Source organism: Pelophylax lessonae (genome assembly GCF_965119305.1).
Source record: "Pelophylax lessonae genome assembly, chromosome: 5".
Taxonomy (NCBI): Eukaryota; Metazoa; Chordata; class Amphibia; order Anura; family Ranidae; genus Pelophylax; species Pelophylax lessonae.
The window spans coordinates 116147224-116161971 of record NC_138772.1 but is presented as its reverse complement, the minus strand read 5'-3'; the positions used below and the strand labels follow the sequence as shown (position 1 = coordinate 116161971).

At 37.5% G+C, this 14748-nt stretch overlaps 1 protein-coding gene across 1 annotated transcript in view; it reads left to right on the top strand.

The window, feature by feature from the left end:
- Positions 1-14748, top strand: part of LOC309556717 (sodium channel protein type 5 subunit alpha-like) — a 600678-nt gene that overhangs the window by 329631 nt on the left and 256299 nt on the right. Inside the window, 2 exon segments of the mRNA XM_082259196.1 lie at positions 3161-3399; positions 8278-8451. Of these exon segments, the coding sequence (XP_082115322.1) occupies positions 3161-3399; positions 8278-8451 (413 nt within the window).

Here is a 14748-nt window from a genome sequence, read left to right as displayed (position 1 = left end):
TTTAGGAGTCACAGACTTCATGGCAACAGGCTATAGGTCTCAGTGTAAAGTGGGATTAAATCTTCATATTTCTTGAGATATATTGTTGATAAATATTATTGTCCCATTTGAAGTAATCCAAACCATATTCTCAGTGTCCATGAAGTCCATAATTTCCTTGGTCACCCTGTGTCCCTAATAGACACAGGGTGACCTACACATAAGAGGAGCCCAGGGGGCTGAGACAGGGATTTCTCAACCTCTCTAACGTAAGCTGGGTTCCATGGGCCCCTCAACCAAAGTGACGCCCGTCGCACAACTATGTGATCAACGTCACTCCCCTATGTGCAAAAACAAATGGTGTTTAGATTTTGACAATGTCACCAAACTTAAGTAGTTGTCTAAGTAAAATATAATTTCAGGTAGAAACACAAGCAGGTCTGTCAGATGGTATCAACCCACAGTTATAAACAATGCCCTCAGCTGCCTTTAGAATATACAGTCTTAAACAGACCTGTATATAAAGGTTGAAATGTGATATTTTTTTCAATAAAAAAATTGTTTCCAGCTATTCATCGAGTAGTGTTTTTTTAGAGATTTGAATGTTCTGAACGTACTCCACCAAAATCTTATTTGAATTAACCATATGTTAAAATATTTAGAAGCCCAATTGTATTCTTTGCTTAGGTTAGCATCATCTCCCGATTTACCCCATTACCGTACAGGTCTAGGAATCTGAACAATATCACTCTGCCCCCCCCCCCCTCTGATTTGCTAGAATGCTTCACCTTGACTCATAAACTTTCCTTAGCTACTAGAAACCAAGAAATGTGGTTTAAGGTGACTATCAGATGGCCTCCTGTTTTGCACCATTTCAACCATTCCACACCTGATACCTGCTGGCGCTGTTGCTCCTCCAAGGGCACCATGATTCTTATATGGTGGGAATGCCGCCCTATTAGATCCTTTTGGCAGTGTTTCTTTGACCTCTACTGCAAACTGATGGCTAATTCTGTTCAAGCCTCACCTGAGATAGCTCACCTGTTGATAATCCCTGGATCCTTCAAATCTAATAAAAAAGACGTTCTTTACCATTTCTTATCCGCAGCTAGAATGGTCATTCCTTGCTACAGGAAGTCAACCAACATAGCCTTCTCTCAGGGAGTGGTCCACTGAGGTTGACTCTATCAGAGACCTTGAAAGACTGTTGGCTCAGGAGGCAGGTAGAGAAGAACAATTTTAGCTGACCTGGATTTCATGGTCTGTTTTGATACTCATCTGAATTTCTTACCTGGGCATCGGGAGAACCCACATTTTCCTCTTCTGGAATACATAGGTCTCTTCTCTCTGTTTTTCTTTTTTTTTCCTCCCTCTTTCCTTTTCCACTACGCAGCCTCACCATCCTTAATATCTTTATTTTTGATTCTTTGCTTATACCCTGAAAAAGTGTCAATGATGTGTTCTATACCTTAGTGATCCCTACAGCATATTCATTGGTCTTTATCCTGATACCTCAATTATGTGGTCATCCTATACATCGATATTTCGTTATATGTCTTTAACTACTTAATTGTTTATTTATTATCAAACATTCCCATAACTAGACGAATGTTGCTCCTTACATTTACCTTTTTTATGTTCTTTACTCTTATCTGTGTTGTAAAACTGTCTTTTTTACATCTTTGATACAATAAACTGAGATTGAATCAAAACATTTAGAAGCATTAGGCTGCCAATGCAAATTAATACTTTATTAAGTTAATGACAAAAAATTACCATGGGCATAAAAATATCTGCATTATTAGTGACCCAAAAACCTTGCACCCAGATCTCTGTACTGAGCAGAACTAATCTATTCCTACCACGTGTGCTCTTCAAGAAAGTACTCCAAGACCACCCAGTTCAGCTCCACTGATCAGCTCTGACCCACAATATTACCAACTGGGAGAAAAGACAAAAAAAGAAGGGAGGGCGCACCGACCTAGTGCATTACCATTAAAACCATTTATTAAAATATTAAAAAGTGTACAGAATACTCACAAAACTAGTGTGATAATACACACATCAACATAGCATGTACAATCTCCAAGGTAGCCAAGGTCCCAAATGCGTCAGCAGCATGTTTCTGGCTCTGAGGAAGGGGGTTCGCCCCTGAAACGCGTCAGCCCAGCCATAGCAGCCCCATGCGACCATCTACATGCCTATTTGCTACATTTGGGACCTTGGCTACCTTGGAGATTGTACATGCTATGTTGATGTGTGTATTATCACACTAGTTTTGTGAGTATTCTGTACACTTTTTAATATTTTAATAAATGGTTTTAATGGTAATGCACTAGGTCGGTGCGCCCTCCTTTCCTTTTTTGTCTTTTCTCCCAGTTGGTTCTTGATACCCTTGATCCTGAGGGGGCAGCAAGACCAGTAGCTTTTTTAACACCTGAGTTTGAAGTGTACCTCTCTCTACTCGGTCGGATTCTACTTGAGCGCAGGAGATTTGCTTTACCACAATATTACCAACTGCTACTGTGGACAAAAGAGAAGGCAGTCAAAAACACAGATTTTAACAGTTTTTTTCAGAACCTTTTCCCCAGCAACACCAAAAGCAGGAGGTTGCCGGAGAGATACAAAGAGCGCTGCTGCAGACAATTTTCTCAGTTTTTCCCAGAATTGTATATATGATTTATATATTTTTGCGACATTCGACTTGCGACTTTCTATTTAGGGATTTTTCTTAAAAAAAAAAAAAAACCTTGATAAATGACCTTGGCAAGCAAAGCATGCTGGGAATCTTAGTTCTCCAGCAACATGTATATTGTGACTTCAGTACAATAAAAAAAGTGCCAAATTGGAGTTTGAATGTTGAGAATTAAATTACTAAGGCACTATTTGTAGCCCTGCCAACAAGTGACACTGATTTTAGGCATGTTTTACTAATTCAGTCAGACTTACTGATTTGTAGTATAAACAGTCTGACAGACAACAAGGCTATCATATTGCCCCGATAACTCTGCAGTTAATGTACATTTGATTTTTCTTGCTTGATTCTAGATGCTATTTTAAATAAAGTGTATTAAAACAGATGTCTAAAAATTGTACCTGCCTTAGGCTGGGCTTTCTCATCAAGGCCAATGTACAAAACAAATCTAACAAATGAATGTGGTATTTTTTATTTTTATTTCAGAACTAGAAGAATCCCGTCAGAAATGTCCTCCATGCTGGACTCACTTTGCTCAGAGGTTCTTGATATGGGAGTGTTGTGATTCATGGTTATATATCAAGAAAGGGGTGAAATTTGTAGTCATGGACCCTTTTTCTGACCTGGCTATAACAATTTGCATTGTGTTAAACACCTTATTCATGGCCTTGGAACATTATAAAATGACAGACGAATTTAATAAAATGCTGAATACTGGCAACTATGTAAGTAATGTGTAATAGTAACAAAATCTCTGACTTTGTGAAAAATAAAAGAAAGATGGGTGTCATCTTTATTTAATTTATCCCATCAGGGCTTGCATTTAGTTGGAATGACTTAATAAAAAAAAAAAGTTGAGAATCTTCACTAAATAAATTATACAGTCTTGTAAAAAGCTAATTCCTGTTTACCTATTTTATCCGCACAGGAATTTGCTTTTCACACAATTTGATAATTGAAGTGAACAGTTAACATTTACACAATTTATTGAGTGAAGACTTCCAGCTCTTGCAGTAAATCAGCCTCTACGAGTTTAAGTAAATAAACGAGTAGTGAATGTTCACTTACAGTGCCTTGAAAAAGTATTCATACCCCTTGAATTTTTGCACATTTTGTCATGTTACAACCAAAAACATAAATGTATTTTATTGGGATTTTATGTGATAGACCAACACAAAGTGGCACATAATTGTGAAGTGGAAGGAAAGTGATAAATGGTTTTCAAAACTTTTTACAAATAAATATCTGAAAAGTGTTACGTGCATTTGTATTCAGCCCCCCTGAGTCAATACTTTGTAGAAGCGTTGCACATCTAGAGTGTAAAATGTTTGCTCATTCTTTGCAAAATAGCTCTAGCTCTGTCAGATTGGATAGAGGGCACCTGTGAACAGCAATTTTCAAGTCTTGCCACAGATTCTCAATTGGATTTAGGTCTGGACTTTGACTGGGACATTCTAACACATGTATATGATTTATTTTAAACAATTTCATTGTAGCTCTGGTTGTATATTTGGGGTTGGTGTCCTGCTGTAAGGTGAACTTCCCCCAGTATATAGTCTTTTGCAGACTCTAACAGTTTTTTTTTATGATTGCCCTGCATTTGACTCCATCCATCTTCCCATTAACTCTCCCTGTCCCTGCTGAAGAAAAGCATCCTCACAAAATGATGCTGCCACCACCATGTTTCACGGTGGGGATGGTCTGTTCAGGGTGACGTGCAGTGTTCTTTTTCTGCCACACATAGCGTTTTGCTTTCAGGGCAAAAATTTGGGTCATCTGACCAGAGTACCTTCTTCCACATGTTTTTTGTGTCCCCACATGGCTTCTCACAAGCGGTAAAATGGGACTTCTTATTTCTTTCTTTCAACAATGGCTTTCTTCTTGTCACTCTTCCATAAAGGCCAGATTTGTGGAGTGTACGACTAATCGTTGTCCTGTGGACAGATTCTTTCACCTGAGCTGTGGATCTCTGCAGCTCCTCCAGTTACCATGGGCCTTTTGGCTGCTTCTCTGATTAATGCGTTCCTTGCCTGGCCTGTCAGTTTAGGTGGATGACCATGTCTTGGTAGATTTGCAGTTGTGTCATACTCTTTCCATTTTTGGATGATGGATTGAACAGTGCTCCGTGAGATATTCAAAGCTTGGGATATTTTTTTTATAACCTAACCCTGCTTTAACTTCTCAACAAATTCATCCCTAACCTGTCTGGTGTATTCCTTGGCCTTCATGATGCTTTTTGTTCACTAAGGTTCTCTAACAAACCTCTGAGGGCTTCACAGAACAGCTGTATTTATACTGGGATTAAATAACACACAGTTGGACTGTATTTACTAATTAGGTGACTTCTGAAGACAATTGGTTCCACTAGATTTTAGTTAATGGTATAAGAGTAAAGGGGACTGAATACAAATTCATGCCACACTTTATTTATTTGTAAACATTTTGAAAACCTTTTATCATTTTCCTTCCACTTCACAATTATGTGCCACATTGTGTTGGTCTATCACATAAAATCCCAATAAAATACATTTACATTTTTTGTTGTAAAATTACAAAATTTGAAAAATTGGAAAAAAATATTTTAAGGGGTATGAATACTTTTTTTTTTAAGGCACTGTAGCTACCGAATAAAGCGAAGCAGCACACATTTTTAACATTGAATGATAAGTGAGGCTAGGTAATTTTTTTGTAAGTGTAACATTTTTTTATAAAATGTATTTATCTTTTCTTAGCTTAAATGGATCCACTGGAGGAGCTCCCCATGTGCTACACAGTAGATAGGGAAAAGCACACCATCATGCTGTCTGTACTGTTTTTTTATGAATATTTCTGAAACCTTGGAAATCATTTATAAATGTGTCTTAAAATCTCTTACAGAAACATACCCAGTTCTCCCTACCATGTGCATATGTTTAAAAAAAACCTTTTGCAATTTCAATTCTGTTCTGAAATAGAATGAGATGCAGTTTGGTGGTTACTAGTGAGAGACATTTTCACATGTGTAAAGTGCTGATTTAGGGAAAGTCTGGGTTACCTAAGGAAAGCACGTTTTGCTGTAACCCTTTTCAGCCAATTAGCAGTCAAGTTTTCCTGATCTGAATCTACGAAATGTGAATTTGGATTGGCTGCTCTAGTTTAATGCCCTTTTCTGACTGTAATTGATCTTTGCTCAAAATGCCAGCTAAGAAAAATTTTCCAGAGAGAAAATAATGATTTGCACTGAACTTCAAGTGACACAATAAAAGAATGGCAGTATTAATACCCATGCATCAAATGTGATGGTTGCGTATGATAGCGAAAATAGAATAAACTATACAATACAAGTAAAACAAATCCATATTTAGGTTAACAAAGCCATTCCATTCTTGTGGAGGAGATTGGCAGGCAGGCAGGCAGTTGGTGTAAGTGATTTTCTATGGGCTTACATAATAGAAAATAAAGACAGATAATCAAACTTTCACCAGGATCAGATACATGTCCAGACAAAGTGATTTTCATTTATTCATAGGTGTATACAATAAGAGAAACCTGAAATGACTGTGTGCAGGCATATTCTTGTACACAATACTAACGCAGTGCCAGGGAAGTTAGGATATGAGCCCCCTGGAGGCCCTGTGTTCCCAGAGGCTCTTGCTTGTTTACAGTAATAGTAAACTGCATTTAAAACACGGGCGATCGAAGGGCAGACTTGTTATTGACAATGCATTATCTAAATGAAGGAGAATAAAAAGCTTGGAAGAACACACCACTTAACTTGTTCCAGGCAACATTTCAAAAGTTCACATAGTGAGGAGTAGCTCTTAGGCAACAGAATGGCTCCCGTAGCTATATTTAGACCTTGGAAGCATCTCTACTGTCCCCAGGGAGCTGCCATATCTGTGATGTTGCCTGGAATTACATCATATCCTGGCAGATGAACAGTCAGGCTAATACACACAAGGAAGGCAAACCAATATTTGAACCCATTTGTGCCCTCATTTTAATAAGTCAATACTATACTCAACCTGACCCCTATGCAATGGTTTTAGGGTTAAAGATTAAATACAAAAGTCAAAAAAAGTTTTCAGAGTATTGTAGTATATGGTGAATGACATGCTGCTTTTAGTTTCTAAACCATATTGGGCCTGCACAATTGATTAGGCATTTCAATTCTGGTTTGATTCTATCTTACATCCATATTCTAAATGTAATTGAGCTCCAGGAGATATAAAAGAGACATAATAATATAGCTTTGCCTTCATTAATAAATCGAGAAATAAGGGACAAGTGGATAGGAGAAGAGCGAGAACAGAGTGAGCAGGGAAACCTTATCAGTCTGCTGCTGCTCCTTCACTCTCCAGTCAACAGGCTGGTAGTAGAGAAGACATCGCTGTGTTCCTTCTATAGCCTGCGATTGTATAAAAAATCAATCAGTTTGTTTGTTGTGTGGTAGGGCTGAGTAAATCTCAGGAATGAATGGAAATAAATGTAAATCTTTAGGCAGGTAAATACCTTCCTTTATGAATTTCATATTTGTATGTATAATGATTATGTAAGGTGAAACATTAGTTATCTGTCTTTGTTTTGTTTTTCCATATGATGTTTGGAAGAAAATAAAATGGTGTTTCATCATTATTGTCAGTATTGTATTGTATTGTTTTGTTTTGCTCTGTTTGTGTAAGTTCTTGGCACCAACTAGCAATCGCAAACTGTGCACATTGCAGTTCCAAGAATTGACCCCTCTCCCATGCACAAAATCCTTTGACTGGAAACTTATCTTCAGGCGTGGATCTGTAAGATTTTATGTAGCTAATATTGTAGCTCATGATAAAGAAAAAACACCACAACTTGATATTTAATAAGTTTAATAGTGATTGATCAGATATCTTGCTTGATTGTGCACTTAGCATTACCATACAACCCTTTGAAAGAGAACCCAAAACGTTCCATACATATACGTAGCTGTTCAATTCATACACCTATTTTTTTTACCTAAATTTAAAACAGTCTTGCGCAAACAGATACCACATACACAGATAATTATTTCAAAGGTTCCTGAACATTCTGAGGATGATACAAAAACCATTGCAGGTGTAATTTCTAAAAGTAAGCCATAGCTTTCAAATATGGTTTCTTATGTAAAAAAAACTGTTATTTTAAGAATATATTTACAGAATACTGTGTATTTTCCAACTGCAGCCTAACTTTGGGACTGATATTTATCCCATAACTAACTTTGAGCTGATATTTATCCCATTTTAAGTTATAAAATAAAATTTTGACTAGTTGCAAGAGATAAACATTTTCTTTGTTTTGTTTTTTGTTTTTTTTGCCTGCAGCGTTTGCAGTTTTTTTTTCCAGACTTAAAGCCTTTTAAAAAAAGTTTTTAACACTTCATGTAGAGCAGAAAAAAAAAAACAACTCTCAAAATGCTTCAAGGTTCAGACCTACTGTTCCTAATATAAAGCATAAGAAAGTCCAGTCAACAATGTCGAGAGATTGGTTATAACTGAGGGTACTAAATAGAGCTGAGGTGCTAAATGCAGAAATTAGACACATGGTTGCAGTGTCATGTTCGATATTGATCTATTAATTTTTGTATTATCCTGCTTCTATTTCCATAGGTGTTCACTGGTATTTTTACTGCTGAAATGGTCCTTAAAATGATTGCCTTAGATCCCTATTACTATTTCCAGCAGGGATGGAATATTTTTGACAGCCTTATCGTGACTTTGAGTTTAATGGAGTTAGGTCTCTCCAGCATGGGAAACTTGTCTGTCCTCCGTTCCTTCCGACTGGTAAGATTACATTTCCAGTTGCTTCTTAAAAAATTTGTTCAGGGATACTCTGTATCTTCCAATGACTAAAACTAAAACCAATTAAAGCATTGCCTGTGGATTGCTCCTTATAACATAATTTGCCATATGCCATTTTTTTTGGTGGCAAAACTCGTGCCTTGCAAGGATAATATTGGATACAAGGATGCACATTATCTGCTGGGGCTTCAAAATATAATCATAACATGATCAGAATTTAAATAAAAATGAAAGCAATATCTATTTCCTTTGGGGTCGGGAACAACTGCATAAACAACCATTTTTTTTTACAAAATTTCAAGAGGTCTAATGTACACTGCTCAAAAAAAAAAAAAAAATTAAAGGAACACTTTGAAAACACATCAGATCTCAGTGGGGAAAAAATCTCATGCTGGATATCTCTACTGATATGGACTGGGTAATGTGTTAGAAAGGAAAAGTTGCCACATCGTTAAATGGAAATAAAAATTAGCAACCTACAGAGGGCTGAAATCAAAAACACCCCCAAAATCAAAGTAAAAAATTGATGCAGCAGGCCATTTTGCTGAAATTTCATTGCAGCAACTCAAAATGGTACTCAGTAGTTTGTATGGCCCCCATGTGCTTGTATGCATGCCTGTCGATGTTGGAGCATGCTCCTTTTGAGAAAACGTATAATGTCCTGGGGTATTTCATCCCAGACCTGGACCAGAACATCACTGAGCTCCTGAACAGACTGAGGTGCAACCTGGTGGTGTCAGATGGACCAAAACAATGTCCCAGAGGTGTTCTATTGGATTTAGGTCAGGCGAGCGTGGGAGTCATTCAATGGTATCAATTCCTTTATCCTCCAGGAACTGGCTGCATACTCTCGCCAAATGAGGCCAGGCATTATGGTGCACCAGGAGGAACCTAGGACCCACTGCACCAGCATAGGGTCTAAAAATGGGTCCAAAGATTTCATCCCAATACCTAATGGCAGTCAGGGTGCCATTGTATAGCCTGTAGAGGTCTGTGCGTCCCTCCATTGATATGCCTCCCCAGACCATCATTAACCCACCACCAAACAGGTCATGCTGAACAATGTTACAGGCAGCATAACATTCTCCATGGCTTCTCCGGAACCTTTCACGTCTGTCACATATGCTCAGGGTAAATCTGTAAAAAGCAGAGGGCACCAGTGGGGGACCTGCCAATTCTAGTGTTCAATGGCAAATGCCAATCGAGCTCCATGGTGCTGGGCAGTGAGCACAGGGCCCACTACAGGGCGTTGGGCCCTCAGGCCAACCTCATGAACTCTGTTTCTGATTGTTTAGTCAGAGACATGTACACTGGTGGCCTGCTGGAGGTCATTTTGTAGTGCTCTGTCAGTGCTCATCCTGTTACTCCTTGCACAATGGAGCCCAGTCCTGCTGAGGAGCTAAGGACCTGCTTTGGCCCTGTCCAGCTCTCCTAGAGTAACTGCCTGTCTTCTGGAATCTCCTCCATGCTCTTGAGACTGTGGTGGAAGACACAGCAAACCTTCTGGCAATGGCACATATTGATGTGCCATCCTGGGGGAGTTAAAATGCCTGTGCAAACTCTGTAGGGTACAGGTATCACCTCATGCTACCAGTAGTGACACTGACAATAGCCAAATGCAAAACCCATGAAAAACATTTAGAAAAACATTTCAGTGGCCTCCACCTGTAAAGAAAGAGAAAGAATCACACAGATCTAGTGCAATTAAAAACTTTACATTTATTATTAAGTAAAAAATCATTGGGTACACTCAAAAAGGGTTTGATAGTGGTGTTTACATGGCCCTCAAGAACAGTCTTGTTACATAGTTACATAGTAGTTGAGGTTGAATAAAGACAATAGTCCATCCAGTTCAACCTGTGTAGGTGTGTGTGGCCGTAATCATCTCTCATACCCCTGAATGTTCTGATCATTGAGATGTACGTCCAAGAGTATTTTGAAAGCAACCATACTTCCCGCAGAAACCACCTCTTGTGGTAGAGAATTCCACAATCCTGTAGCCCTAACAGTAAATAACCCCCTGCAGTGCCTGAGGTTAAAATGCTTCTCCTCTAATCGCATTGTATGCCCTTGAGTCCTCATGAAATCCTTTCGACTGAATAGCTTTTTTTCTATGCTGAGATCACCATTGAGGTATTTATAAATTGCTATCATGTCCCCTCTCAGGCGTCTCTTCTCCAGGGAGAATAAATCAAGCGATTGCAGACACTCCTCATAATTAAGGTCCTCCAATCCCCTAATTAGTTTAGTTGCCCTTCTCTGGACTCTCTCCAGCTCCAACACATCCCTCCTGAGGACTGGCGACTAGAACTGGACAGAATACTCCAAATGCGGGTGGACCAGAGTTTTATAAAGTGGTAGGATTATAGTTTTATCTCTGGAATACATCCCTTTCTTTATGCATGCTAATATTCTGCCGGCTTTGGCAGCTGCCGCTTGACATTGCATGCTATTGCTTAGTCTATCCTCTACCAAGACTCCCAGATCTTTCTCCATTTTAGATTCCCCCAAAGTTTTCCCCTAAAGTGTATTGTGCTTTTATGTTTTTAGTCCCCAAGTGCAAAACCTTACACTTCTCCACATTAAACCTCATTTGCCATGTCGTTGCCCACTCTGTTATTTTGTGCAAAAAGAAAGGCCTGCCCTATACCCACCTATTCCAGAGTCCATTAAGATTTTTAATATAAAAACTGAAGATCCTCCTCCACCACTAAAAAGACTGCAACGGATCTCAAAATTACATTTATAACAAAGTAAATAAATATACTAAACACCAAAATGGCAGTCATGTAGTCTTTTGGGGCATTTATTACATAGAAAAACAAATAAAATGATCTGTTTACCATAATTCAACAAACCCCATTAAGTAAAAAACACAATTCTTCCCCTCTGGCACATACAAATTATTTTACTCCGAAAGCCAAGGGACACTTGATGAATATTCAAGATAGAACTACAAAAGAACCTGGCCTCTTAAGCTGTAAGATGTATAAACTGGATATAATGAATGTGTTCCCATATGTCTACATCTTATATATGAGCTCAAAGAATATAAAAAAACCAAACTGCTAATGGTCCTATAATTCAGCCTGCACAAGTTAAGTAGTTGTCCAGATAGGATGACGTTGCTCTAAAGATATTCCTTTGCACGAGATATTATTCAAAGTCAATTCGATGATCCACACAGAGAGATTTTAAACATAATATATATGTCAAAAAGTTGTCTTCGAGATTATTTCAGGTCATGATATTGAGCTTCTTACCCCAAATTTAAGTCAAAGCTGACAATATTGTGGCTAGGCACAGATATCACAGCCTTCTTCGAGGTATTTACATATACATCATATATGGGAGGGAAAAAAAGACAATTCTTCTTTTGTATAGCAAACTCCAGTGCAGTATACTGATAATCGAGGCAAAAATGTCTCCTTTATATTGGATCACTGTAATATAAATAACAAGCATTCCACTTCCACAATTAAAGTATATTCTTTGGGGGCCCCTCTAAAGACTTGGTATCTTACCAGTATTACATCCATTCCCCCAATTGCATTCAATGTTAAACTCCATCCATGTTCTATATCTGGACAACTCCTAATTTTTGTGTGGGTGAATTATAGGATCATTAGCAATTTGGCTAATTAAAGTTATTTTCTTTGGGCTTATAAATAAGGAGGAGACATTTGGGACGAAATTCATTTATATTCAGTTTATATTCTATATCTAAGCTTAAGATGTCAGGTCCATTTGAAGTTCTGTCTTCAATAACCAAGTGTCTGTTGGCTTTAGGAGTAACATAATTTGTATGCGCAAGAGGGGAGGAATGGTAGTTTTTGCTTTTAATGGGGTTTGTTGAACCATGGTAAAAGGATAATTTTATATGCTTTCTTTGGAATAAATGGCCCAAAAGACTAAATGGGTGATTGTTTGGTATTTAGTATATTTCTTTACTTTTTATATAGGTAATTTTGAGATCTGTTACAGACTCTTTAGTGGTGTTGGATAATTTTTCGGTGCAAATATATCATGCTTGAGGTCATTGAATATATCATGTAAACTTAATGGTGGGAGATTTAGTATTAGTGCTCACAGCACCAGATTTTTACTTGTACTCCTCACTTGTGGCTAGCCTTAGTACACCACTAACAGGAACAGATGTCCCAGTTGCACATGACTCATCTAGGCTAAGAGACTGAAAGAGATTATTTTACCACTCTTCACCAGTACATCTAGAACTCACAGATTAGCAGACTTGTATAAAGTACTCGAAATTTCTACTTGAGTAAAAGTACAAGTGCTCGATCAAAAAGTGACTTGAGTAGAAGTGGAAGTGCTCACAGAAAAAGTTACTTAAGTAGAAGTACTAAAGTATTCAACATTTTTTTTACTTAAGTATTGCAAGTAGTTTTTTAAAAAAATTTGCTACTTAAGTACTAAAAGTAAAAAGTACCAGTAGTTTTGAAAAAAAAATTCTACTCAAGTACTGAAAGTAGAAGTAGAAGTACTGTGTTATGTAGTTATTAAAGAAAGAAGTCAAAAGTTTGAACATCATATTGTTTTTTATTATTTCAAATGATTTATTCAAATGATTAACCTGTGTTTGTTAGTAGTTTCTTGATGCACTTTAAGCGCTGTAGCACCATTTATTTGTGTGTTTCATATTTTCTTTTTATTGGAAAGATTTGGTATAGCAGCTTTTATTATACACAGCCTTTATTTTCATATGCGCTGATTTACAAATTACATTATACACATTTTTTTGAGCTTTATGCAACCTGCCATCTACTGTTCTGGCAGTGGTAATTTTTTTAAAAGTAACGAGTAACTATGCAGCACAAAAAAAAAATACTTGAGTAGAAGTATCGAAATCATCGAAAAAATGTAGTGAAGTAAAAGTAGAAGTAGGAGAAAAAAATTCTACTCTAGGAAAGTACAGATACCGCATTTCGGTACTTAAGTACAGTACTTAAGTAGTTCTACTTCGTTACTATACATCTCTGCAGATTAGGGTAAGGTGACCAGATTTTTAAAATTAGATCCAGGGACATATTTTTTTATTTGCAAATGGTAAACTATTTTATAGGCATATTTTCTTAAAATTATATATGCAGTGCATGTGGTATGTGTTTATGGAATGATTGTATGATATATATGTTATTTCTCACATTTTGTCCATGAGAAAAAAAAAAAAGATACTACTTAGAATTTTTTGGGAAATTACTACCAAATGTCAAGAAGAAAAGATAGAGAAAAGACTTGGAGGGAGGGATGGGGTGGAAAAATTCAAATCCAATTCGGGCAGGGGCAGCTCTAGCCAAATTTTTTTGGGGATGCTACTGCACACAGGTGAGCTTGGCCAAAAAGTGTGTGTGGTCGACAAGTAGGTGTGAATAGTAAGTAGAGGTTTCTTCATGACGTACAATGGTGATCAGTATGTCCTGGCCTTTGTATACCAATAAAAAGCCAATAAATGCAGCACACCCCAACACTTTCTTTATACAATTCTACAAATGGACTTATAAGTGCAATGGTAAAACCTATAAACCTCTGTTCCAATACACTGGTTGTTTTGCATCTCTGTTATTATTATTATTGTATGCAAGGGGTTTCTCCATTATTTGCACATTGAAGTTCTGCAATTTCTCAAAATATTTTTTGCAGAGGGGGTGACACCATTACTGCTTTATTGCAATATATTGATTTGCACTAGATAAGTCCATTTGTACAGTTTTATAGATAAAGTGTAGGGCAGTGCTGCATTTTTTGCTTTTTATTGATTTGCGTATTGCGTTAGATGAGGGAACCAGCTAACAAAATTCTCTTATTGCTTTTGAGTTTTTTTTAGTTGCATGGTAGTTGTTTTACTTGATTTGGTATGTCCTCTGTGTACTGGTAACTATTGGTCCTGCATATTGGTGGTCAGTTTGCCCCTGTATGCTGGTGCTACGTGCAGGATTCAGGAAGATGCTACGTGCAGGGTTCAGGAGGATGCTATATACAGAGGGCAGGGCTATTAACTTTTTTTTTTTCTTTTCTTCTGTATGTAATGACAGTATACATGTGATTTTTATTTGTGTGTGTATGTTTTCTCAGTATATGTGTAAATATTTTTCTGTGTGTGTGGGTGTGTCTGTGTAATGTCACTCACGCGCAGCCTGTATAAAACATATACACCTCACATCATTCTCACGCCACTGAAACACTACAAGAGATGGGCAGAGACTGCAGACACATTATTAGAAGAGATGGTCAGAGACTGCAGACACATTACAGAAGATG